The following is a 26,952-nucleotide window of genomic DNA, read 5'->3' as shown; positions in this document are numbered from 1 at the left end:
CGACCATGATCAAATGGTGGCGCAGACTCGAGCGGCATAATGCCCAATTCTGCTCCTATATCTTATGCTCTTATGTGGTCTAGGAGAAGATTATAGAGATATATATATGATTGTGGAGGTAAGATCTCTTGAAGGGATTTGAAAGTGGCAGTGAGAATTTCCAACCTGACTTTTCAGACCAAGAGATCAATGTTGGGCAGTGGCACAGAATGAGAATGGATGGATAATGCAGGGCAGGCTTTGGTCCATGGAGGTATCCTGCCAGGAAAGCATTGAGGGGTTGTGTCCAGGTGACACAGGAATCGATGAGGACTTCAGCAGCAGATGAGCTGACACAGTTGCACAGATGCCATTGAAGAGGAGTCAACGGCCACTCTGTACATAGTATGTGATTGAAAATCACAGGGTGGGAGGATTCCAGACGGTTTGGTTCTCTTTAAGTCTCAATTTCGAAGGGTTGGAATCATAAGGAGGGCTAACTTACCTGTGGTCATTTTACTGAAGGGAATAGTGGCTTAGTCAGGGCTGAATGTCGCACACGCATCCGACCGCAGGTGGTGGAGTGTAAAGGCCAGTGTTGGAGTGGTACATCTGGGTGGGGTCAGTATTCGTGAGAAACCTCGCATCTGAAAGCCCTACCGCACTCCGATTTGGAAAGAGAAAAAAATATGATTGAAGAAAGCAATACAAGTTATTTTGCTAGAACCTGCAATGAACCATCTCAATTGCCAAAACAACACCTGGAACTAAATAAATGCTCCCTTATTCTAAAGCTGCCTAGAATGAGGGAAGGGCTTGCTACAGGAACAAGAGCGATCTGAATTAGCAGGTCTTCACAGCAAAATATCAGCAAATTATTTAATTTAGTTAGAGTAAAAAATATTTGGAACTTTCTCCAACTTTTTTTAAAAGATGTAAATGCTTTGTACTGGGAAAATCCTTGTCTAAACTTTTCACTGTTTTCATATTTTTCAAATACTTATTCCCGGCAATAAATTCCTAAGAAGCCTCAATGTGTAAAGGTGGAAGGAATGTTCAGAAGAATAGACTGCAATTCGTAGTTAATTAAACCTTTGAATGCAAGAGCCTTTTTCAAAAAATGTAGTTTGGACTTTTGTAAGTTTGTCTGCACCAAAACGTGGAGACACGTGTGTTGCCTAGGTGAAGTCTGCTACATTATTTTTTCTGGGTTGTATGCAAAACAAAGCGTTTCACTGAACCTAGGTGCATGTGACAATAAAGTATAAAGTATCATAGACTTTGAAAATGATTCTAATTCAGCTGAAAATGACTAATAAAAACGGATACATTCAAGAATGGGAAGTGGGAGCTTCCTCCAATATCAGCTACAGTAAGGTGACATTGTTTATTTTTCATTTGGACTTAGCTGACTCTTCAGACTCCAGTCCCTCTACCCCGATTCCAGAAGAAGACAGCATTTTGTTCAGCAAGCTTACGTACTTGGGATGCGCTTCAGTGAATGCTCCTCGGAGTGAGGTTGAAGCCCTGCGGATGATGTCTATCCTGCGAAGCCAATGCCAGGTCCCTTTAGACGTGACTATCTCAGTGCCGAACGTTTCGGAAGGAATTGTAAGGTGAGGATTGTGGTGATGTGGGTCCACTGACAAACAATCAGAGCGGGAATGTATCATTTTTCAGGTTTCTTTGATTTGGACTGCGAATAGTTGAAAGGTGACCAATTTTGTGCATCTTGAAGTGACTGCTGTTGAAGGAATCTTGGAAACACAAGAGCTTACAGATGCTGGAATTTTGAGCAGAAAAATAAAGTGCTGGAGAAACTCTGCTGGAATGGGCAGAACACATTTTGGTGGAGTTCCTATTTCATTCCCTCTGCAGATGCTACCTGACCTGCTAAGTTCCTCCAGCACATTGTTTTTTTATTGCGAAGGAAGCTTGGAATCTTGGAGACATATGAAGTGTGCCATATTATGACTAGTTTTCTATATTTACAGTTTCATGGTCAGCTTGTCCCTTTGCCGGCCTGGCAATGCCAGGCCACACACTCTCCACAACTGGTAGCAACTGACCTTTGAACAGGCCATGGATAAAACTGACCCCTATCTTTGGTGATCGTGCCAGTTTAACCTTTTAGTTTCCACATCCCTAAGCTTGATCAACTGCAATAAGCATTCTTCTCACGCCCACCATTCTTGGTTCCCTGATCCCAAACTCTTCTGATCCAGAATCATTGTACTGTGCTATTCCCTTGCTTTCGAATTCTTCATTACAAGAAATTACTTTCTGTCCTGTGGGCACCTGGGCTGCTCAGATATCTGATAATAAGAAAAACAATTTGATGAGTTGAAAGTATCCCATCCAAGTAAACTATGTTAAATACTATTGATGTTAACTCGGGGGAAATAAGGCAATTCTTGCCATCAGCTTTTTGAATGTAGAAGCTAAATGACGGGTCTGCATTAAACTCTAATAATATTCTAGATTAAAGTTTCTTCAATACCAAATGAAAAAATCAAACTGTTGGAGGAAATTGGCAGGTCAGGCAGCATCTGTGGACAGAATGGATAGACAATGTTGCCAGGTTTTCAGTCTGAATAAAACTTCTGACCCAAGCATTATCTGCCCATCTCCAGCCACAGATGCTGCCTGATCTGCTGAGTTCCTCCAGCGGTTTGAATGTGCTCCAGATTCCAACATCTGCAGTATTCTGTGTCTCCATTCTTCAAAAGGGAACTGTATTTTTCATAAGGATATTGCTCTTTTGTACAATACCCTTCAATTAAATTGTGGCAAAGTGGTTAATTTATTGACTTTTTTCTTAATGAAATGGTAACCTGCAAAGAGCAGCAGTGGGGTGCATAGTGTATTAATTTCTGCTCCCTAATATACCTATTGGGATATAAGAGAGACTGAAGGGGATATTAGGAAGCAAATGGCTTGTGTGGATGTGTGTGATTGCCCACATCAAGCAAATGAGTAGTGTGAGTGAAGATTCTCTTGCCCTTCCCACATTGTGTGCCCTGAGTAAACATGAGAATTCTCTACCACAAAAGCCTGAGAATTTATAGGACCTTACTTTTTGCACATTTATTGATTAAAGTTGCTATAACAATATTTTCTGGGTTTTGTTCCTCCCATAGACTCCTTGATCCCCAAATAAACACTGAAATAGCAAACTATCCAATCTACAAGATATTGTTTTGCGTCAGAGGTCATGATGGTACTGCTGAGAGTGATTGCTTTGCCTTCACGGAAAGTCACTACAATGCCGAAATGTTCAGGATTCATGTCTTTCGATGTGAAATACAAGAAGCAGTGAGTCCTGTACCTTGATTACAAATGTGTTGACGGTCATAAATGTTCACGTGGCTTGAAAGCAAATGTAAGATGCACGTTCACGAGACTGAGAACCATTACCTCCAAATTGAAGAACAGCTTCTTCACATCACCCATCAGGCCCTTGAACCACCCTGCACAACCCCTCAAACCTGTCTAACTCTCTCTTAAATATAGTGATTTATCTGATTCTACCATCTCCTTTGCATTCCAAATAGCAATTGTTCTGTGTTTAAAAAGCACTGGTCTCTCACATCCAATTTAAAACCCCTTCCTCTCACCTTAAATCTATGCCTTTGTGTTATTAATACCTACACCATGGGGAAAAAGCTCCTAGCTATGCCTCTTATAATTTTAATACCTCTTTCACCCCTGACCTTCCTTAACTCCCGGCAGAAGAAGCCCAGTTTATTGAGTCTCTTCCCATAATCATCTACTTTTGCATTTTTGACTGGCTCAGCCTCAGGAAGTAATGCCAGTGCAGAATTTGGACTGACCTAATGCCCAATGCTAGTTGTGGTCTGCAAATTTTTCTAATGGCTGGGAACACTTGACTTTTCTAGAAATATTGAGTGTCTTTTGAAAACAATCTTTAATCTAGTTCCAACTGTTCTAATGCAAGATATACATATTCGCTCTGTTCTTGAAACTTTTGTGCAGTTGATGCTTCTGATGGGATCACAAAATGTTGGAGTAACTCAGCGGGTCAGGCAGCATCTCAGGAGAGAAGGAATGGGTGACGTTTCGGGTCGAGACCCTTCTTTAGACTGAAGAAGGGTCTCGACCCGAAACATCACCCGTTCCTTCTCTCCTGAGATGCTGCCTGACCCGCTGAGTTACTCCAGCATTTTATGATACCTTCGATTTGTACCAGCATCTGCAGTTATTTTTCTACATGCTTCTGAAGGGGAATTAGTGGTTGACATATTATTCAATCTAGAACGACTAGAAAGCCATTGTTAATTCATTCACTGGTGCATTTAAAGTACGAAAATGTTAGTGGAACGTTTGAAATTCAATTCAATTAAACTAATACTTTTTGGTTGAAAATTGTATCCTAAACTTGTGCTGTGACTAATTTATTTCTCTATAATCCACTTTTAGGTAAGCCGTATACTGTACAGCTTTGCCACGGCCTTTCGCCGGTCTGCAAAGCTTACACCACTCTCAGCAAATCCACCAACACTAACCCCTGACACTGATATCTTCACATTTACTGTGTCTTTGGAGATAAAAGAAGATGATGGTAAAGGATATTTCAGGTACTTGAAACTTTTGTACTTTTGCTTACAGCCCTTTTAGAGAAACTTGACATTTGTGAACAGTGCTAAGGGTAACTCAGCAGGTCAGACAGCATCTTTCGAGAACATGGATAGGTGACATTTTGGATTGGGCGGGACCTTTCTTTAGACTGAAGAACGGTACCGACCCGAATTGGCACCTGTCCTTATTCAGAGTTGCTGCCTGATCCGCTGAGTTCGTCCAGTGCTGTGCGTCTTTGTTGACTAGCATCTCAGTTCCTTGCATCTGAAAAACTCAAATTGCCTGAAATGTCAGGAGTTGGGCAGCAAGTGTGTGAGAGAGAAACCGTTAATGTTGATGTTTCACGTCAAAGATCTTTGACTCTGATCTTTGACTCTGTTTCACTATCCATTGATTGTTTGTATTTGAATTGAAACCAGTTTTCCTTTTCATGCTTTACCCATCCCACTTCAGCGAGGAGAGGGGTCAGTGGTGGTGGGGGGGAGAGAGAAAGAGGTGTCTTGCAGTAGCGGTGAACAACAAGCTATACTTTATCACGCAGAAAGCGCGATTAAAGTTCTAAATATGGCCAGGCAAACTGTAGTGCAAAATTGTACTTGGCGCATGGATACATAAGTGTGTATCTGTATGTGCCTCATTTGACCTGTGTTATGTGGGACATTCATTATTTTCTTTCAACCTTTTTGATGGGCATCACTGTCATTGCTAGTGTTTATTGTCCATCTCCAATTCTCCCAAATGAGGTCTTTGAGCCACCTTCGAATGCAGTGTTTCTAAAATGTGTCTTCGGGCATCGGGTGACACTGGACAACGATAATATATTGGACTTTAGTCAGCTCTTTAGTGGAGAGGGGAAAGACGAATGCTTGTCAACACTTTATGGCAGAACATAAATGTACAACCTGGGATTGCTTGTCCAGGCCTATAATTGCAGCTTCCCAGCCCACTGCATGTTTAATCGCATACTGCGCAGGGGTATACCCAAATTAACTTTTTTTACTGTATTCAATTGCTCTTCTATTCAACTGTGAAGCACATGAGTTTAGATTCTCTTTCTGAGCCTCTCTTTTTGCCTTTAAGATAATCTAATTGTGCACTTTTGATTATCTATCCTGAGTTCTTGTTGGGTAGTCAACATTTGTTTGATATCATTTTCATTAGGTGACCAGGGATATTTTTCTACAGGACACTGCATGAATAAAATTATAACTATAGTACTATTTAAAAACAAAACATTTTGTCATTTCGGCACAGTGGCGCAGTGATAGAGTTGCTGCCTTATAGTGCCAGAGACCCGGGTTCGATCCTGACTACGGGTGCTGTCTGTACGGAGTTTGTACAGTGTGATTTTTTTCCGGGTGCTCTGGTTTCTTCCCTCACTCCAAAGACGTACATGTTTGTTGGTAATTGGCTTTGGTTAAATCGTAAATTGTCCCTAGTGTGTAGGATAGTGCACACTAGGATAGTATGCAGTTAATGCTGGTTGAGGCGGACTCGATGGGCCGAAGGGCCTGTTTCCCTGCTGTATCTCAAGTCTAAAATATTTCACTTTTGTTGCTATAAACTGCTTTCACTATGACCTTCCAATTAAGTGAACAAAGAAGTCCTAATTTGTTTTATTATGATGCATCTTTTCGTCATCTTCCTCATTTGCAATGTTGCAAATGCCAATGAACTAAAAATAACCAGTGCGTTAATGGCAAAGTTATAAGAAACATTCCCTGTCAAAGAATTGAATGTTCAATGGGTATGCCTTTAGAAAATGTCAGAGCTGCTTTATCTTCCAGAGAGGATAAATCTTGACCTGTACCTGACAAATGTTGCCTGGCACTTGAAGATAAAGATAATTGCTTTTATAAAACGTTTCAAATCTGATTTCTTTCCGAAGCAGAGAAGAACACTGTTCTTGGCACTATGTTATAGGAACAATGTTGTCAAGCGGGAAGAGGTGCAGAGAGGATTTATGAGGATTTTGCCATGATTCGAGGGCCTGAGCTTTAGGGGGAGGTTGAGCAGGCTCGGACTCTATTCTTTGAAGTGCAGGAGGATGAGGGGTGATCTTACAAAGGTGTAGGTAAACGTTCAGATCTTTTGCCTAATGTAGGGGAATTGGGAAGCAGTGGGCATAGGTTTAAGGTGAGGAGGGAAAGATTGAATGGAAACCCGAGTGTAACTTTTTCACACAAAGGGTGGTGGGTGTATGGAACGGGTTGCCGGAGTAGGTAGTTCAGGCAGGTGCTATTGTAAAGTTTAACAAACATTAAGACAGATAAATTGCCCCAAGTAAAATAGTGAAAGAATGGGATAGAAGGGAATACTCTGAGAGCTGCCACAGACTCAGCAGGCTGGATGGCCTCCCATCTCGTCAGGAAATATGAAATAATAACTTTACATGCATGAGTTACCAAAATGTTTTCTGGTTTTTGCTTGACAGTGCAGTCCCCAAAGAGAAAGATAAAAAATGCTTCAAACTCCGACAGGGAATGGATAAGAAGATTGTAATATACGTCCAGCAAGTGTCCAACAAGGAGCTTATCATTGAAAGGTACTAAATCAACTAATTATATTTGGTTAAAATAAGTTGGCGATTCCAAATATGCTTTTGGCTAGTCTGTTTTTAGCTTGGAGTTATGCTTCTAAACTGGTGAAGACAATGCCTAATCAACCAAACTGTCTTATTTCTGTAAAATGTTTCCAGTTCAGGATAGAAGTGTATAAAATTGAAAGGCATGCATAGGGAAGACAATGGAAACTTATTCCCCAGGCTAAAAATGTCAAAGATTAAAGCTCACAGCTTTTCAAGTGAGAGGGAAAAGTTTAAAGGAGATGTGTGGGGAGTTTTATTTCACACACAGAGGATGGTGGGTGCCTGGAAAGTGCTGCCAGGGTTTTTAGTGGCAGATGAGATAGTGGCGTTTAAGAAGTTTTTAGTCAGGCATGTAAATATGCGGGGAATGATGGGATGTGGATCACGTGTAGGCAGAGATTAGTTTAATTTGGCATCATATTTGGCATGGATATTGTGGGCTGAAGGGACTTTCCTCTGATGGACTGTTCAATGTTCACATGGTTGGAATAAATCTGTGTGATTCATTGTGAGATTCAGTACCGTTGGTGTTTCAGAATTGGGATCTTCTGCTCAGCAGCAGCATCTTTCCAGTAAGATCTCCTACTCGAGGAGCGAAACTAATTTGTGTCAAATTGATGTGTTTTGAGAGTGAAGATCCACAATGGACTTGTTCAGATTTGCCAAACTCCTTTGTGTTTATGTGTGCACCATGCCCTCTACACAGCCAAAACGGTACACGATAGCACCACAATTTTACGCTCGCCCTACTCACCATTTCCCTGTGGCGTGAATAAACCCACTTTTGTTACTTTTTAAAAACAATTTACCATATAAACTTTAATAAATGCGCTCCCCCCCCCCCCGGAGGACCGGCGAAAGGAATGGCGCCTGTCCCGTTGTGCCCCGTGCCTGACCTTCCTCCCATGCTGCAGCGCGCCGCAGAGGCTGTGGCAGAGGGTCCAACAAGATGGCTGTCCCTGCCGCTCCCCGCCGATCACAGCAGGAGAAATGGGGCGGAGGTCAGTGCCTTCTCCCTGTCCATTCTCGCCCACCCACGGCCCCGGGAAACGCTCCCCACCTGCAACGGGTCCATGCCGTCCTCCCCTTCCCCACCGCAGATTGCAGCGGAGCTGCAGGAGATGCTCCGGCTCTGCAGGAGAAACAGGGCCGACATCACTGTTTTTTCCCTCTCCCCCCTTGCTGGCACACGGCCATGGGGGGCACGGTTGGGCCGAGGGGGTGGGAGGGAGGAGGGGGAGGGGTGAAGGGGAGGAGTGAAGGGGAGGAGGGGGCTCTGCACCAATGCAGGAGAGGTTTGGACTCAACGGGTCCACTTGGTCTAGTATTATCTAAAACTGTTAATTACAAAATCTGGAGTGCCCAACAGTAGCAGTGACTTGTTGCTGAATTCAGTGTAATGCTATGTATCAACTGATTTTCTTTCACTTTCTCATCTTCCCTTCCCCCCCCCCCCCCCACCCCTATCCAATTACATTATATCTTTAAAAAAATTAAACACACTGAAAGAATGCTATTTATATCAGAAAAAAAGTTTGCTAACAATTAGGAAGTGTTATAATATGTGCATGGTGGGAATTTTATTGCTTTTTCAGAGTATATGTGTTTGAAATTATTGCTTAGTATTTCCTTGTTGTGGCTTCTTTTTGTATAATTAACAAACTTTATTTGCCAACATTCATCTTTAATGATTTTTACTTTCAAATAACGTATGATATTGTTGGATTAAAGATCTAAGGCCCTGTGTAGTACAATGGGAGAATTGGTTGTGTTTTGGCTTCTTGAGTTTCAGATGTCATTAAACTGCAAATGATAATTTGAAAGGTTTTCATGATTTTGTCCGTTAAATCTGTAGCGTAACCAACCGCTCATTCTTTAACTGTTACAAGTATCCCACTTGATGTACTCTCCTCTAAATCTACTTTCTTAATGTTTTCCCAGTGCTGTGTGATGAAGCTGTTAATTTATTTCCTGTGATTTAGCGTCATTTTGTGGAAATGTCATTCATTTTGTAATAATTGTTTCCCTGAAACTTCTGATTTTCCCACGAGTAACACTAATCCAAATCCTATATTTATGATGTCCTTATCAATTTCATCTTTTGTTAACATTTAAAGTCATAGGGTAATATAGCATGGAAACAGGGCCTTCAGCCCAATCACCCATGCTGACCAAAATGCCCATCTCAGCCAGTTCCATGTGCCTGTGTTTGGCTCATGTTATTATTTTAGATACTTGCACAGTTCATAGCTGGTTTATGATCTCTATTTTAATATTTTCAAATTATTAGCAATGTCTGCGTTATATGTTTGAGGAGTTGTATAAAACTTTACTGAATACCATTTATGTTGTGTGAATTGATAACAAACGAAGTGCATTTGTTCATGTAAAAGTTGTTCGATTGAAATATACAGTAATGCACAAAGCCATTAGCAGAATAAGAACTGATCTTTTATTAATGCATCTATAACTTTATTAATATTTCCAGGTGCTTTGGCCTTCTTCTCAGTCCTGGCAAAGATGTCCGCAACAGTGACATGCATCTTTTGGATTTGGTAAGGTGCCGATCAAGACTTTTGCTCAATAAGTAGCCGCCTTTTAATTCTGTTTATTTAGATTTTCACCCAAGAAGGGTAAAGTTTGCACAGTTTCAGTTGAAGGATGTCATAAGTCATAAGGAATAGGAGTAAAATTAGGCCATTCGGCCCATCGTGTCTGCTCCGCCATTCAATCATGGCTGATCTATCTCTCCCTCCTAACCCCATTCTCCTGCCTTCTCCCTGTAACCTCTGACACCTGTACTAATCAAATCAATATGTCCAATTCATATTATCCAATATACTGAAAAGAGTCAAGCGTGTTTTATTGTTATATGTCCCAAAACAGAACAATGAAATCGTTACTTGCAGCAGCAGCATAACAGGTTGTAAACATAATACTCAATAGATAAACAATAAGTAAATAAACCCAATATAGTGAAAAAACAAAACAAAACACAAGTCCCTTGTGCAGCCCAGGCAGTTGGTAGTTTGGCGTTTAGTTGTAGTTCATAGTGTTCAATAGCCTCATGAAAGTTGGCAAGAAGCTGTTCCTGAGCATGCATACATACATATGCACACATATCCAAACTATAAACTGCCTGAACTGCGTTTATAAAAATCCTCTCTTGGTTTACAGAGGAGTCAAGGGTTATGGGAAATAAGCAACAAAGTCGAGCTGTGACGAAGATCAGAATAAGACTTGATTTTACAGAATGGTGGAAAGGCTTGATGGCTGTGTGGCCCAATCTTCCTGTTACTTAACTTCTTGCATTTAGGGTGAATTAATATGGTTGACATACTATTTAAACAATTAGCAAAATTGGGCTTTTTTTAGTTATATAAAAAGGTTGTATAGGAGTAGCATCAGGTACGAACCCGGGGGCACTGCCTTTTAGCAGTCGGAGTGACTGTTGTAGAATAGTATAGTAAAAGCCTGGTTGTCAAGCACATCACTGCCACATTGGAACTGGCATTGGGCTAAGGAGCCCCTCTCTACCTCCTCTACCCTCCTCTACCTACCTCCCCTCCCTCCACTTCCATGTCACAAGCACACGCACGCACCAAGGCTGTCGGGGCAATGCAATGGATATAATTCCTTTTAGAAAATGTCTTAACTACAAAGAGGTAGACTTGAGCAAAACCAAGTGCTGGAGGAATTCAGCGAGTCTGGCAGCATCTTGAGAGGGAATGGACAGATGCCGTTTCGGTCTTCAGACTGGGGATCTGAACTAAAACTTGCCTATCTGTTTCCTCCTGATATGCTCTCGCTGCGTTTTTCTAGCATTTTGTGTTTTGCTCAAGATTCTAGCATCTACAGTTGCTTGTGTCTCCAAGAGAGAGACTTGCATGCTGTTGTGTAAATGGGAAGATGGCATTACTGAAGCCAATCTAAATCAAAGGTCTAAATCATTTATGAATGATATAAAAAACGAGTGACAGGTGACAGACTGTCATTTAAAAGCTGAACTGATCATTAAGGAAAAATAATTTGGTTTCCATCAGATAATAGCAGTTGACAATCACCATCCTGTTCTGGGCAGCTAAAGATAAGCATCATATTTACACTGGCCAAGATCAACAATGCCCCTTGGGCTGGTTTGTATAGACATCATATTCCAGAGTTCTGCAAATCATACTTTCACCTGGGATTGTAGATGGAAATAACCACAATCCATGCATTTAAATTTTCAATGGTGGTCCTTAATGCATACTTTATGAATGTAGGAAAAGACGTATTTTAAATAACTCTTAATTTTAAATATCAGCAATTTAACTTTTGCTTAAGTAACACTTTTATGTTACATTAGAAATATTCAGGCACTGAATAAGTGGATAAGACAAGAATGTTGTGGCGGAAGAATCTTGAAAGAGGAATTTGTAGGCGTAGCATTTTTATTCATTTGGTTTACATTATATACATGGAGGAGAGTTGGAGCCCCAGCTGATTCCTGTGGCCCACCACTCCTTACATTTTGCCAGGCAGGAAAAGATCCATTTATGTTTCTGGTTAATCAGCCAATCTTCTTTCCAAATCTACACAGTTTTTTTTTCCACAACAATCTTTGAGGTGGCACCTTATCAAACATCTTCTGGGAATCTATTTATAGCAAGCCCACAGGTTTATAGACAATAGGTGCAGGAGTAGGCCATTCAGCCCTTCGAGCCATTCAGCCCTTCAATGTGATCATGGCTAATCATTCACAATCAGTGCCCCATTCCTGCCTTCTCCCCATACCCCCTGACTCCGCTATCTTTAAGAGCTCTCTCTTGAAAGCATCCAGAGAATTGGCCTCCACTGCCTTCTGAGGCAGAGAATTCCACAGATTCACAACTCTCTGACTGAAAACATTTTTCCTCATCTCTGTTCTAAATGGCCTACCCCTTATTCTCAAACTGTGGCCCCTGGTTCTGGACTCCCCCAACATTGGGAACATGTTTCCTGCCTCTGACATGTCCAATCCCTTAATCTTATATGTTTGAATAAGATCCCCTCTCATCCGTCTAAATTCCAGCGTATACAAGCCTTTTCCTTTTATCCACAACATATGAATAAGTCAATGGATATATATGTGGCGGAGATTGATAGATTCTTGATTAGTACAGGTGTTGGGTTATTGGAAGAAGGCAGGAGAATGGGATTGAGAGGGAAAGATAAACCAGCCGTGATTGAACGGCACAGTAGACTTGATGGGCTGAATGGCCTAATTCTGCTGCTAGAACTTATGAACTTGTGTTACTTCAAAGAACCTCATTCAATTGGCTGAACATGGTTTCCCTTTTAAGAAAACCATCATTTATTATCTTTGCCTAATTGCCCTTGGCATTTGTGTGGCTCACAGACTCAACTACATCATTAGGTCAGGATCATATATAGCCAGACAGGGTATGGGAAGCAGATTTCCTCCCCCAGTTTTACGATAGTCCAGAACATTTTGGTGGTCGTAACAATTAGATTTCCATATAGCTTCCAGATTATGAACTGAATGTAAGTTCCTCAGCTGCAGCAGTGGGAATTGAACCCTGGGGGGCCTAAGTTCACCCAGTCTGATAATTTATCCAAAGTAATATGAATATAGCCAAAACAGTGAGCACTGGTGTTTTTGAAGAGGAGAGAAGACAAAAGTGGTTTTGAAAATTTTCCCGCAGAGCAGGAACATTGTTATTGGACATGGAGCAAAAGCTGTAAGCAATATTGGGCTGACTGTAGGGGCAATAATGCAAGCTGAGGCTGGTGACTGCAGGGGAGTGGAGAATTTGAGGCGATTAATGTCACGCCGGCAGTTGGAGATGAAAAGTTCTAGTGAAGGTAGTTGGCCAACTGGGGGGGTCCAAGAGGAGGGGTCCGCTGGAGACGGGAGAAGGGGTCATCACTGGGGGGTGAGGACTCCTTCCCATGGAAAAAGGCTCGGAGGCGGAGAATGAAAAGAAGCTAAGGGAAGGCAAACACAAATTTGGAGTTCAAATCGATGGAGTCTTAGGAGCATGGGAAGGGAGGAAATCTACATGTCTTTTTGCAGAGGACTAGTCCTTCAGTGGTAGTTTACCATGTGTTAATACAGGGAGAGAGGCTGCTGAGAGGTCATGTAAGTATTCAAACAGAAGAACTCTGTGCCTGATCGGCTGATGTAGGCACAAAGCCTTAGCCCATTTTAAAAGTACCTGGTGACCATTTGAATAACCATGGTGCAATAAACCTGGATTTGTAGCCTATATATTTAGCTGGTATGGACACCATGGGCCATATAGCTTCTTTCTGCAGTGTACATCTGTTATTCTGAGGGTTGAGAGGGGTAGAAGTCCTTTGATGGATTAAATTTAGGGTTTGAAGCTTGGATGTGAATTGAGCATGATACCGTGGTTATATTTTATCTGAAAGCAAATCGGGGAGATGACAGGTTTGAGCTAAAAGCTTTTACAGGTGCCAGTGAGGTCAGAACAAGACGCTAAATTTCCGTCATTCTGGAGGGTCTAATTGACTGGATGCCATAACAGGCAATCAATACTGCATGGCGGCACAGTGGCGCAGCAAGTAAAGCCGCTGCCTCACAACGCTGGAGACCTGGCTTCAAGCCTGACTCTGGGTGGTGTCTATGTGGAGTTTGCACATTCTCCCTGTGACCACGTGGGTTTCCTCATGATGCTCCAGTTTCCTCCCACATCCCAGATATGTAGGTTAATCAGCCTCTGTAAATTGTCCCTAGTGTGTAGGTGGCTGTGAAATTGGGATAACACAGAACTAGTGTGAAGGGTCCCGAGGCACTTGTCCCCAGTGGAGAGGATGAGAAATTGGAATAATAGAACTAGTGTGAAGGGGTGATAAATGATTGGCATATACTCGGTGGGCTGAAGGGCCTGTTTCCACACTGTATCTAAACTAATAGGGATGGTGGAAAAGCATGAGTTGGATCCTTTTGTCAGTATTGATCTTGTCTGAATCTTGCTTGAATAGTTTCATATCTCCTTGCCATGCATGGTTGCTTGGTACAATAACAATCTGTACCTCGGATGGACTGTGTGAATGGGATAGATTGGGAATGGGATTGACTATCTGGTGAACCGTTCAATGAGAGGATCTGGTTTCACCACACCCTGGTTAACTTCTTTTCATGGAGTACAAAAATAGCAAACAAAATGCTGGTAATACCCAGAAAATTGGCCCGTATTTGTTGAGAGAGTAAAGGGGTTGATTCTTCGCTCAATTACTTTTCACTTTCTTTCCAGCAATGCTGCCTGACTTGCTGAGTATTTCCAGCTGCATATTTATATGGCCTAACAACTAAAATGGCCACTCACATCCTTTATGATATCCTTCAAAGTTTGATAATGGCTTTAACAAACTCAATGCAAGAAAACAAGTGCCAGTGAAGAATGAACAGTGTGCAATCATCCTGTGGTGGCAATTGCTTCATAGCATTAAGTTTTCACCCACATACCAAATGATAACACTCAAAATAGTTTCATAATACAAGCTGCATATTAGTTAATTAGCAGTAACACCCAGTCTGTTGCAATATATTTATTTGCAGGAATCAATGGGTAAAAGCTCAGACGGCAAATCTTACATTATTACTGGCAGCTGGAATCCCAACACGCCGCATTTTCAAGCTGTAAATGAAGAGACGCCTAAAGGTAATAAAATATGCTCGTCTTAGAGACTCAAAAGTTAAGAATATCATTTAAAAAGTGCTTCCTGGTGATTTTTCTCCGTGTTTGCACCCATAATAATTAATTTGAGAATTAGGAGCCCAGACTAGACAACGGCACAAACTGTTTCACCTACTTATTATTCATCAGTTGCTGACATCTCAAAGTGTAATTCTCCATCTGAAAGTGTCAGATGCCAGTGAGACCAGTTTAGATTTTTACTTCACTGAGCACTTCCCTCGTCGTCTTGGCATGACTAAAAATTGCACTAAACGCAGCACACATTGCATTTATAAAATACGTGTCGCTAGGCAATTCAAAGGAATTAGTTTAATTGGTGACCTGAAGCTTGAAGTAGGTTTTGAAGTATCTCAGAGTAGAGAGGTGGATTGAGGGTTTTGGCTTTGGGATTTGATGGTGAAGTGAAGGAAACAGACCATAAGAGAGGAACAGTTGAGTTTTTGGGTGGTTGCAGGCTGGGAGAAGGTGAGTAGAGAGAGTTTGTAGAGAGAGAGAGAGAGAGAGAGAGCACCATCGACCCTGGTTCAATCCTGATCTCCGGTGCTGCTAGTGCGGTGTTTGCACCTTCTCCCGGGCATTGCGTGCGCTCCAGTTTTCTCCCACATTCCAAAGGGGGGCTGGTTGTCAGATTATTTTTACACTGTAAACTGTTCCTTGCATAGGTGAATGGCAAAATGTGGGGGGAATTGATGGGAATCTGAGATTCAGGTCAAATGGCCTGTTTGCACATTGTAAGACTCGGTGACAAATGTAAATATGAAAGTATAGATTAATTTTCGAGGGGATGATTGGTAATTCCTATTTGGAGCAAGAGGGGATGTGTTTAGTTGAATTTTAGATGACTGAGGTAATGGAGGAGTGAAAGGTGCAAGATTGAACAGGAAATTGTTCAATAAAAATAATGAAAAACGTGTGAAGTGGTCATGTTGCTGCTTTTGTTTCTGATACCTTGTGAAATGGAGTTCATTTCTTGTCGGTGCATTTAATCATTTGATGAGAAAGTCCTCTTCCCGACAACACATTTAGACTTCCTTGGGACTGAATGTTGCGGTTTTATTATGACCTCCCCAAGTGCCATTGCTGTTTCAGCTTTTGGTCCTTCTCAATACCTTTCAGCTATGTTTAGCCTCATCCTTCGTTGCCCAGTGCCTCAATAAAAATAATCAAAAAACCTTAGATGCTGAACCTCTGAAACTAAAAAATGCTAGATGCACTCGGTTGATAAGGTATTATGTGCAGAGAGAGAAAAAGTTGACATTTTAAATCAAAGACCTTTTAACAGAATTGGGGAAGTGGGAAAGCAAGTGTGCCTTGAGCTGTGGTGTAAAGAGAGGCTTCATATTGATAAGAATTGAACCAGGGTCACTGAGTCAGCTATCAGCTATCTATATGGTTCCTCTTTAGGCTGTTGGTGTCGAATAAAAGATGAGATACAGGTAGGATTTAAAGTTATCAGTCTTCCACTGCTTAATTGTATTCTAATCCAATCGTGAAATTGGTGAAGCTTGTGACACATTTGATTTTGAAAATTTGGTGTGATGCAGGGTGGCCCACTAATGCTAAATTAGAACAATACGATGTAGATTTGCCTATTAATTAGAAAAAGTATTGCAGAAAGTTCTGCTTTGAATTTTTCCCAGCATTTCCAGTTATGTTATTCCAAGAAAAATTGAGGTTAAAGACGACATTGTGGAAAATGGTCATTTGAATATTGGGACGATGTAGATGAAATTTTGATTTTATGCAGCATATCAAAATAGTCCGGAAAACGTGTTCTTGAAGCACGCCTTTCCAGCTGAGTTTGAAAAGGTAGTTGTGATTATTTTGTTGTTGAGTTGCGCAAGGTACTGGTGGAAAACAGATAGATGGCATCCGCAAATCACCAAGCACAGTTTAGTGAGGAGGATGGTTGTTTCCTTGGGGGTAAATTTAAGGGATCTCAGTGCTTGGAATGGCTGCTTGTCTGACTTGGGTTGAGTAATGACCAGATGAATGTAATGATACAGTTGATATGTACTGTTCATAAGTACTCTTTCTGTATTAATAACCGCATTGGGTCAATCCTTGGTAAGTTTTTTAATCAACAAGTGGCATGTAGCTATTGCTGCCAAGCCCAGCATACAATACCTTACATGGTCATGAAGGGAGAGGGGCAGTGGCACCGTAATTACTAGTAGGCACAAAATGCTGGAGTAACTCAGCGGGTCAGGCAGCATCTCGGGAGAGAAGGAATGGGTGACGTTTCGGGTCGAGACCCTTCTTTCTGATGTCAGGGGAGGGGTTGGGACAAAGATAGGATGTAGTAAGAGACAGGAAGATAGTGGGAGAACTGGGAAGGGGGAAGGGAAAGAGAGGAACTATCTGAAGTTAGAGAAGTCAATGTTCATACCGTTGGGGTGTAAACTGCCCAAGCGAAATATGAGATGCTGTTCCTCCAATTTGCTATGGGCCTCACTGTGTCAATGGAGGAGGCCCAGGACAGAAAGGTCAGACTGGGAGTGGGAGGGGGAGTTGAAGTGCTGAGGTCGCGTTGGTTAAGGCGGACTGAGCGAAGGTGTTGAGCGAAACGATCGCCGAGCCTGCATTTGGTCTCGCCGATGTAGAGAAGTTGACATCTTGACAATTACTAGTGGCTTTTCTTTAATAATGAGCTTAATGTTCAGAAGAAAAATGCAGTGATTAGTTTTGTGTTCAATAGGAAACCAGATTTGGATTAACAAAATATCTGCAATACCAATTGGTACTAAATGATTCAACTCTACCCCATTGTGGTTACAATACTGAGAAATATTTTTTGCACTCTGCATCTTTCCCTTTATTCATCTATTGTATTTGAGTTCGACTTGATTGCATTTATGGATGGTATATCTGAACTGTTTGGATAGCATGCAAAGCAAAACCTTTCACTGTACCTCAGTACACATGACCTGTCTGCCTTTTTATGCTTTGGCTAAAGGACCCAATTATAATGTGCACATAGCTTGTTATTAAACAACATTATACCTCTTCCAGATAGGTTGCTTTACATGACTACAGCAGTTGACTTGGTTGTCACTGAAGTGCAAGAGCCCGTTCGATTTCTTCTGGAGACCAAAGTGAGAGTATGCCCAACCAGTGAAAGAATGTTTTGGCCCTTCAGTAAACGAAGTTATACAGAGACTTTTTACTTGAAGCTCAAACAGGTAATAATATTTTGGTTAGCTGCTTTTTTGTTAGGAAAATAGCAGTCAACACGTTGGCGTGCCCAGCTCCACCCTGTAGAGGATAATTTAACTGAGATTGTTGATCAGTGCATGAGTTCTAGCAGGCAGTTTGCAATGCTATTTAAGCAGGCTCCCAGTTAATGACCCAAAGTTGATTAGTAACTGTTTGGATCCTCATGTGCACCCTGCTTCCTGATCTCACCTCTAAGGAGAGCCTTGTGGTGGAAATCTGGGGCTTGAATTTGGAGATTAAATTTCTGCTTTATGCTGTGAGCATCGTGCAGATTATTACTGTGCCTGAAAAACATTTGATGCTTTAAAAAAATAATGTGACCACAATAATGCGCACTTCATTTTGCCGCATGTTTTCACTTGTATGGTACATTTTTCATCTACCCGTTAAAACCTTTTGGGGGAATTTACCTTCGCAACGAAGCACAAATCTTTTGGAGTTTTGCGGGCAGTTCTGGTTGCCCCGCATTACAGGAAAGATGTGGAGGCTTTGAAGTGGTTTACTGGAATGCTGCCTGGATTGGAGGGTTTCAGCAACAGGGAAAGGTTGGATAGATTTGGATTGTTTGGAGCGCATTGCCAAGAATGGTGTTGGAAACAAATACGATAGTGGTGTTTAAGAAGCTTTTAGGTAGGCACATGGAAGTGCAGGGAATACAGGGACATGGATCATGTATGAGCAGATGACATCAGTTTAACTGAGCATCATGTTCCACACAAATATTGTGGGCCGAAGGGCCTGTGCTGTATTGTTCTAAATGCTTGCTGTGCATCATAAGTTGTGGTTGTTATAATAGGATGTAAGAGGTTTTCGAGGAATTGGATCAATGATTGGTGAAAGAGCACTTCAAGGTTACAAACAACAGTTTATTATAGTAAAATGCAAGCAAAAGAATTAATGAAGCAACTACTATACAACCCAGAAGAAAGGATCAATAAAGCAAAAAATCTCCTGCCATCTGTCCGTTCCTGTTTCCACGTATATTAGCAGTGGTTGTAGTCGCCAGTCTCATGGCCTTCTGCCCACTGGGGCTTGTGCTTGTGAAGGTTGGTCAGGAGAACTCAAGGGTCCTGGCACCGTTCCAGATCCCGGTCCGAGGTGAAGTCCCAAAGGCTCATAATAAAACTCCCCTTTTATGTATCTATGCAAAGATAAATAACTTCTCATGGCAACTGCTTAGTCAGCAGTTTTAGAGGGGGAAAAAGATAAAGGTAAACAAAATTCAAGGTAGACACAAAAAGCTGGAGTAACTCAGTGGGACAGGCAGCATCTCTGGAGTGAAGGAATGGGTGACATTTTGAGTCGAGACCCTTCTTCAGACTAGTCTGGGGAAAGGGAAATGAGAGATATAGGCAATGATGTAGAGAGATAAAGAACAATGAATGAAAGATATGCAAAACATTAACGATGATAAAGGAAACAGGCTGTTAGCTGTTTGTTGGGTGAAAACGAGAAGCTGGTGCGACTTGGGTGGGGGAGGGATGGAGAGAGAGGGAATGCCAGGGTTACTTGAAGTTAGAAAAATCAATATTCATACCACGGGGCTGTAAGCTGCCCAAGCGAAATATGAGATGCTGTTCCAGCATCTGCAGTTCCTTCCTATAGAAAACAAAATTATTTTAGATGTACATGCCTGTTAGTTACTGGGTAACATGACTTTTCCAACTTTATCCTCATTACAGCCATTCCTTAAATGCACAAGTAGAAACTTAACACATTTTTCCCAGCTAAATCGAAATGTAGAGCTTGGAAATCTTGCAGTTTTTATCATGATCTAATTGTCAGTAGCAAGGTTATTTACTGAATGTTGCGGATTGAACATGCTCGGTATCACTGATCAACCTTTCAATTACTTTGCAGATTGATCAAAGAGAAAGAAAGAGCAATAGTGATACACTGTACGAGGTGGCGAGTTTGGAAAGCGAGTCTGAGCGCGAGCGCATAAAAACGACGGCAAGCCCAACCATACGCTTGCCTCATTACGGATCGCAGGGATCCATCATCCCTTCACCACCCGAAGACGATGAAGAGGAAGGTTGGTTCCTAACCCTAAATTGTAACTCTGAGTTGACTTTTTATTCATTTGACTCACTGTGATGGATGTTTCTTTTTTTTTTGTGTGTGTTTTGTGCTGGTTGGGGTTGTGCAATTTGCTTATTTATTGCTCTTATTGTTGGACTGTGGGTGACGAAATCTCGTCCAAAAGACTTGTTTTTTGGATGACAAATAAAGATATCCTGAATCCTGAATGCAATTAACAAGTTTTGGGATTTAAGGATCCCAATCTGGTTTTAAAATTTTGTCCATTTAAGGCATTGATGATTTTTGTGTCATTAGTTTAATTGAGTGTAGAAATTATTTTGAACTGAGATGGGGATCCCTCCCAAATGTATTCATTGATGAAGGGCTGCAAGTTGCTGACCTGGACACTGGTCTGGAAGGTCAATGTTGAATTAGTGGGGGGGGGGGGGTCAATCCTTGCACCGTTTTTCTGATTTGATTCTTTGAAGGGTTATTCCATTTGAAAAGATTAGCAGCGATCATCTGTACTTAGAGAACAGATGCTTTAAACAATCAATTGACCTTTCATCCTCTGCATTTCATGTGGAATTAAAACCAATTGCTGTGCAAATACTAAGAGGGCGATAATGTAGCAAGTAAAACAGAATTTAAAGTCAAAAAACATATTCAGCTTTCATTTGATGTTGGGAAATGCTTGATCAGAAAAAGCAACATTTTGGGCATAATTTTGACAGACGGAATGAAAATCATCTTCAAGTCATTTAGTTTTGTCCTCCCTTTCTTCAGATAATGATGAGCCTCTCCTGAGTGGCTCTGGTGACGTGTCCAAAGAATGTGGTGAGAAGATTTTGGAGACGTGGGGAGATCTACTGTCAAAATGGTGAGTAGAAAATACCCACTGGGACTTGTATTGAAGTTCTGTGATGGAGCAATGTTTTCTAGTTTTATAACCTAGAATTCGGTATTTGATAAAATGGTTGAATTTTTACATATTGCAACTTTTTCTGCACAACCACAGAGATATACCTTGATAATTTCTAAGCAGAAAGATAGTTGTTCACGGTTATCAAGGGGATTCTAATTGCTTATTTTGCCCTTTTCCAGTAATATCTAAATCTAGTAATACTATATTCCCGTACATGATCATTCAAATCCCGTCAGGATTGGACTCGGATCTTTGACACTGTGAGGCAGCAACTTCACTGCCATGCCACTATGCACCCCAAAATGTGTGTGTAGTTCTGGTGCCGTCTGTGTGGAATTTGTATCTTCTTCCTGTGACTGTGCTCCCAATTTCCACCTGCGTTCCAAAGGTGTGCAGGTTGACGTGATTTTCGGATCCGGGGAGACCTGATGGGAATTTGGTAATTTTTTTTTTTAAGTGGGATTAATGTAGTTTGACCCGTTTCTGTGCTGTATCTCTCTGACTCCATACACCATGTCAAAGTCCCAGGTTGCTAGTTAAACAGTTGTGCTGTAGATCTCTATTGAATGTAGTTTAGGAGAATGAAGAGTGATGTAATTTGGGGATATAAGATTGTAGGGGTGCTTGATAGGGTATATGTTGAGATAATTCTACTTGTGGGAGAGTCGCTACCTCGGGGATATTGTTACAAAATGAGGGGCTGGTCATTAAAACTGAGGTGCAGAGAAATTTCTTATCTGAGAGGGTGGTGACTCTTTGGAATCCTTTGCACCTGAGGGTGGTGGAGACCGGTTCATTGGATATATTTGGATATATTTAAGATAGAGATGGATAAATATTTGAAAGATTGACAAATTGTGGGTTATGAAGAACTGGCACAGAGTTGAGGCCATCATGATATCGAATGGTGGCACAGGCTGGAGGGGCCGAGTGGATCTGGAGACTCCGATTCCTCAATAAGAGAACATTTTCCCTTTCCCCTCCATCTCAGCCTGCAGTAGAACACATTTTTTATTAACCTTAATTTTCCCTTTTTTAATAGAAATTGTCTTATTTAATAGAAATTGACCATCCTTCAAACTTTAATGTCCTTTCCATTTTGAGACTTTTCAAATATTTGCTTACCTTTCTGACATCATCTGCTGTTGATTCCCCGTGAGTGTTCAGTTCAACAGAGTAGAGATTGTTTTGCAAAAATAATTTGAATATAAGATAATAGGTGCCCCTGGAATAATAAAATCATAACCTCTAATTAGGATCCTGCAGTATTTTCATTGAATCTTGTAGCCATTTCACTGCTAACTTTAATTTATTCATCTAATAGACATAATCTGTGTCTGCAATGGAGGAAGGGGGAGAATGAGAAGATAGAACATTAACATTGGCATGTTAATTAATGAACATTCTGCCAATGCAAAGGAGTCTGGACATTTTGAACTTTAATTACACAGATGCCTATGTTAAAGTACATGTTCTGTCTTTTCCTCTGTCAGATTCATTTATGTATAATATTATATACCTGTCAGCACTGATTTTCAATTAAAAAAACGGAGAGTGCTGAGTTTCAACATAATATACCCAGTTTTCTTATGTTAGACACAAAGCAGCTAGGCGGGCCAAGCAGCATCATGGAGAAAAAGGATAAATGACGTTTCGGGTTGGGACCCTTTTTCAAACATCACCCGTCCTTTTTTTTCTCCAGAGACGCTGCCTAGCCTGCTGAGTTGCTCCAGCACTTTGTGTCTATCTTTGGTATAAACCAGCATCTGCAGTTCTTTGTTTCTTCATTTTAGTTTAGTGAGATGTTTTATGTCTGCCTGGAAGGGCTTTCCATTCGGCCCCTCGAGCCAGCACCGCCATTCAATGTGATCATGGCTGATCATTCTCAATCAGTACCCCGTTCCTGCCTTCTCCCCATACCCCCTGACTCCGCTATCCTTAAGAGCTCTATCCAGCTACCTCTTGAATGCATTCAGAGAATTGGCCTCCACTGCCTTCTGAGGCAGAGAATTCCACAGATTCACAACTCTCTGACTGAAAACGTTTTTCCTCATCTCAGTTCTAAATGGCCTACCCCTTATTCTTAAACTGTGGCCCCTTTTTCTGGACTCCCCCAACATTGGGAACATGTTTCCTGCCTCTAACGGGTCCAACCCCTTAATAATCTTATACGTTTCGATAAGATATCCTCTCATCCTTTGAAGATGAACTGAGGGGTTGTCTCCAGTGTCCTGGCCAACATTTATCCTTGCTAAAATAATTGAAGGAGATTGTTCACTACTTTTGCAAACTGTAGTTTAAAAACCTTGCTATGAACAGATAGTTTGCTATTTTTCCTGCATTGACGACTATTTTTGCAGATTTCTTCCTAGTGTGTAAAAAGATCCTAAGTTATACAGCACGGAAATTGATCTATCAGCCCAAATTACACATGCTGCCCCATCTAAGCAAGATCCATTTGCCTGTGTTTGGTCCATATCCCTCTAAACATTACCTATTCAGGTTTTGCAGGTCTATTTTGTCCACAGCTTGTGTAATACTCAATATTCTTATCACTATCAAGCCGATGCAATAATATGTTAGAAATTCGATCAAATTGAATCTTATTGCATTAAAGTTTTGGTTAACTTATCATTGATGATGTCCTCCTCGGCCGCGGGACTGAACAGCGCCCGGTGCGGCTCGGCCGTGGGGCCTTCGGGACACCATTCTGCTTTAGTTAAACATTTTGTTCAAGATGGCCGCGCCGTTGTGTTTGGCTGCCTGCCACTGTATGTTTTCTTTTTTTTCCTAATCAGATGTGCAGCACTTTGGTCAACATGGGTTGTTTTTAAATGTGCTATACAAATAAAATTGACTTGACTTGACTTGACTCAAAAGTTCATTTTTTAAATAACATTGATACCAGTTTGCAGTTTCCATCTATTATCTATTGGTCAGAAGGATCTCGACCCGATATGTCACTTATTATTTTGAGTCTGAAGAAGGGTCTCGCCCGGAAACATCACCTATTCCTTTTCTCCAAAGATGCTGTCTGAGCTGCTGAGTTGCTCCAAGTTTTTGCGTCTATCTTGCATCTATTGATCGTTCATCTGTAAAACCTTTGCAGCCGCTTGTTGTACCTTGGTGCTTTGAAAGGCACTTGTAATAATACTTTTGTTTTGATTGAACTGCAAGCGGAGATGTATCACAGAGTGTTCATTGCTCTTCCCCAAAGGGAAATCACATCAACAGTTTTCCGCAGCCTGTGAACATCACTTTAGATGTAACAGTTTTTACTTCTTGAAGTGAAAACCTCTTTCCTGATGTGCTTTTATCTGAAATGCTGAAGGCCAAAAAGATGAATGTCTCCTTTGGCAAGGTAAAAGTGGGATATTAGTGGGCTGCAGGAAATCTTCAGGAGATCAAAAACCACACCAGTGGAGAGAGAGAGGTAGTCAATATTTCAGGGTTATAATCTTTAATTAGAACAGGGAATACCAACATCAGTTTGAAGCTCGTAAAGAGGAGACGTGTTTGAAATAAGACGTTTACATGTAATACAGGAGTTGATCTTGTGGCCCACAGTTGGAAGTAAGCTGTAGCCTGCAGGAAGATGTCAGTAAACAGACCAGATGAGAAAAGTGAAAAATTGAATTAATTTGGCAAGGCAGAAACAACAAGGGAATACAACAATTGTAGAAGGACAAGATGGCCTTGGGATGACTGCCCACAGATTCTTGAAGTTATTAGAACAAAGGAGATGCTTCCTTTATTAACTGTGATGTAGACTACAAGAACTGGGGGCTTATCCTCAACGGCATAATACGTTCACAGCTGAACCATTGGTCACCTCATTACAAGGATGGTCTGAGAGGATGCTCGGGAGATTTGAGGATTTTGCATTACTGGGTAAATTTAGGTAAGCCGAAAGATTGGATCGGCAAGTCTTTATTTCATTGGAACAGGTAGCTGAGGGGATATTAAACTAAGTATGTCAAATCGAGAACTCGAGGTGGAATGGATAAGAAGGACCCATTTCCCTCAATAGATCAATAGCTGGGGAGATGGATTTAAAGCAATAGGATTAAAAAGGCTGTGGGGAATTTTGTTTTCGCAGGAAAGGACCGTTTTAAGAGATAGACAATAGAAAATAGACCATAGGTGCAGGAGTAGGCCATTCGGCCCTTCGAGCCAGCACCGCCATTCAATGTGATCATGGCTGATCATTCTCAATCAGTACCCCGTTCCTGCCTTCTCCCCATACCCCCTGACTCCACTATCCTTAAGAGCTCCATCTAGCTCTATCTTGAACACAGCATGTAAACAGGCCTTTCGACCCACCAAGTCCATGCCGACCAGCAATTACCCATACACTAGTTCTATCCTACGTAAGGATATGTACTACAGTGCTTCTCCACTGCCGAGTATGCCTGCGCAGTATGGGAGCGCTCTGCTCATGCAAGGAAGATTGATCCTGTGCTAAACACAAGCTGTCGCTGCATCAGTGGATGCATGAAACCTACCAAGACTGACAACATCTACTTACTCTCTGGCATTGCACCCTCTGGAGTCTGAAGAGCTGTAGCCAATCAAAAAGAACGCCTCAGACAATCAGAGGATGAAAGACACCACCTACATGACCACCCTTTGCTACCTCAGCGTTTGAAATCACGCAGGTTTCCTCTCTTCTCCCTGGACTGCAGTGCATCATCCAGAAGGCTCAAACTGGGAAGAGAGACTAGAGAAATCTCCGGAAGACATTCACATGGCAATCGATCCCTTTGAGAAACTCCCACCTAAATTCCGACCAACCGTGGATAACCTGGTGCAGTCTCAACAGACTGCGGACAGGCGTGGGGAGGAGCAAATCGAACATGCTGAAGTGGGGATATACTGAAGATGCGGCAGACTGCGAGTGCGGACGGGGCCTCCAGACTATGGAAAATCTCCTGAGCTGTGACATGCTGCACCATAAAGGATCTTGCAGAGGCCAACGACGTGGCACTAAAATTTGCTCGCTATTGGCAAACAGTTGTGTGATGACACAAAATAATAATCAGTATTTTCATTTGAGATTTTGTAAAAATAGATTTATTTTAGCGATCATTATTTTAAACTTTTCTTTCTTAAGTGTTGGTCTGAATTTTTTTGCAGGCATCTAAATTTGAGTGTGAGACCCAAACCTCTGCCTGCGTTAGTAAGAAGTGGTGTCCCTGAGGCTCTTCGAGGTGAGGTTTGGCAACTGCTTGCCGGATGTCACAACAACGACCAGATGGTGGAAGACTACAGAATCCTTATCACTAAAGTAAGTCATTTTGCAGTTAAGTAAATTGTGTGCCTGGCTTTCACTGAATAGAATATGCTTATTTGGTTGGTGCATTGGTTTCTTTGTACATTTTGCCTGCACTATGTCATGTTGGTTGAAAATGTAACTTTGAAATCAATCTACTTAAACGGCAAACAATTGTTACAATCCGTGAATTGTCCAGGAGCAGTTTCTGCAAGTAATCCCTTGGTTCTAGTTGGATTTCAGCCAAATGCTTCACAGGTGCTCCTCAACTTACGATGGGGTTACATTCCGAGAAACCCATCGGAAACCGAAAATATCGTAAGTCGAAATGCATTGAATACACGCGATCACGTGGCCGGAAGCCAGCTGCGGCTCACTACGGGTCACTGCCATTTGCACCATCGCAAAGTCGAAATATCGTAAGTCGAAGCATCGTAAGTTGAGGAGCACCTGTATAGTCATTGTTTAATTGATGGTCTCTTTGCCACCCATTAAGTTATGCACAAATGAATAATGTTACAAATAATTTGGGTTAATAAATGGCTTATTGGAAACTCTTGTGAAGCATGTCAAAAAGGTTACAATTAATTAGTTAGTGATAGTCGTTATCTTCTGATCTTGGGAGCTTGCTTCCATTTGTACATTT

General features: G+C 41.5%; 1 protein-coding gene across 5 annotated transcripts in view; it reads left to right on the top strand.

The window, feature by feature from the left end:
* rabgap1 (RAB GTPase activating protein 1) overlaps positions 1 to 26,952 on the top strand; it is a 168,965-nt gene that overhangs the window by 49,261 nt on the left and 92,752 nt on the right. For all 5 annotated transcript variants that reach the window (XM_078426232.1, XM_078426229.1, XM_078426233.1 and 2 more), the window contains 10 exons: positions 1,388 to 1,595; positions 3,120 to 3,294; positions 4,420 to 4,577; positions 7,013 to 7,123; positions 9,654 to 9,720; positions 14,733 to 14,835; positions 17,884 to 18,053; positions 19,948 to 20,122; positions 20,896 to 20,989; positions 26,171 to 26,321. In XM_078426232.1, coding sequence (XP_078282358.1) covers positions 1,388 to 1,595; positions 3,120 to 3,294; positions 4,420 to 4,577; positions 7,013 to 7,123; positions 9,654 to 9,720; positions 14,733 to 14,835; positions 17,884 to 18,053; positions 19,948 to 20,122; positions 20,896 to 20,989; positions 26,171 to 26,321 — 1,412 coding nt within the window. The remainder of the gene's footprint in view (positions 1 to 1,387; positions 1,596 to 3,119; positions 3,295 to 4,419; positions 4,578 to 7,012; positions 7,124 to 9,653; positions 9,721 to 14,732; positions 14,836 to 17,883; positions 18,054 to 19,947; positions 20,123 to 20,895; positions 20,990 to 26,170; positions 26,322 to 26,952) is intronic.

Source organism: Rhinoraja longicauda, chromosome 31, assembly GCF_053455715.1.
Source record: "Rhinoraja longicauda isolate Sanriku21f chromosome 31, sRhiLon1.1, whole genome shotgun sequence".
Classification (NCBI taxonomy): Eukaryota; Metazoa; Chordata; class Chondrichthyes; order Rajiformes; family Arhynchobatidae; genus Rhinoraja; species Rhinoraja longicauda.
Note: the sequence above shows the minus strand (reverse complement) of the source record. Positions and strands in the feature narration are given on the sequence as shown.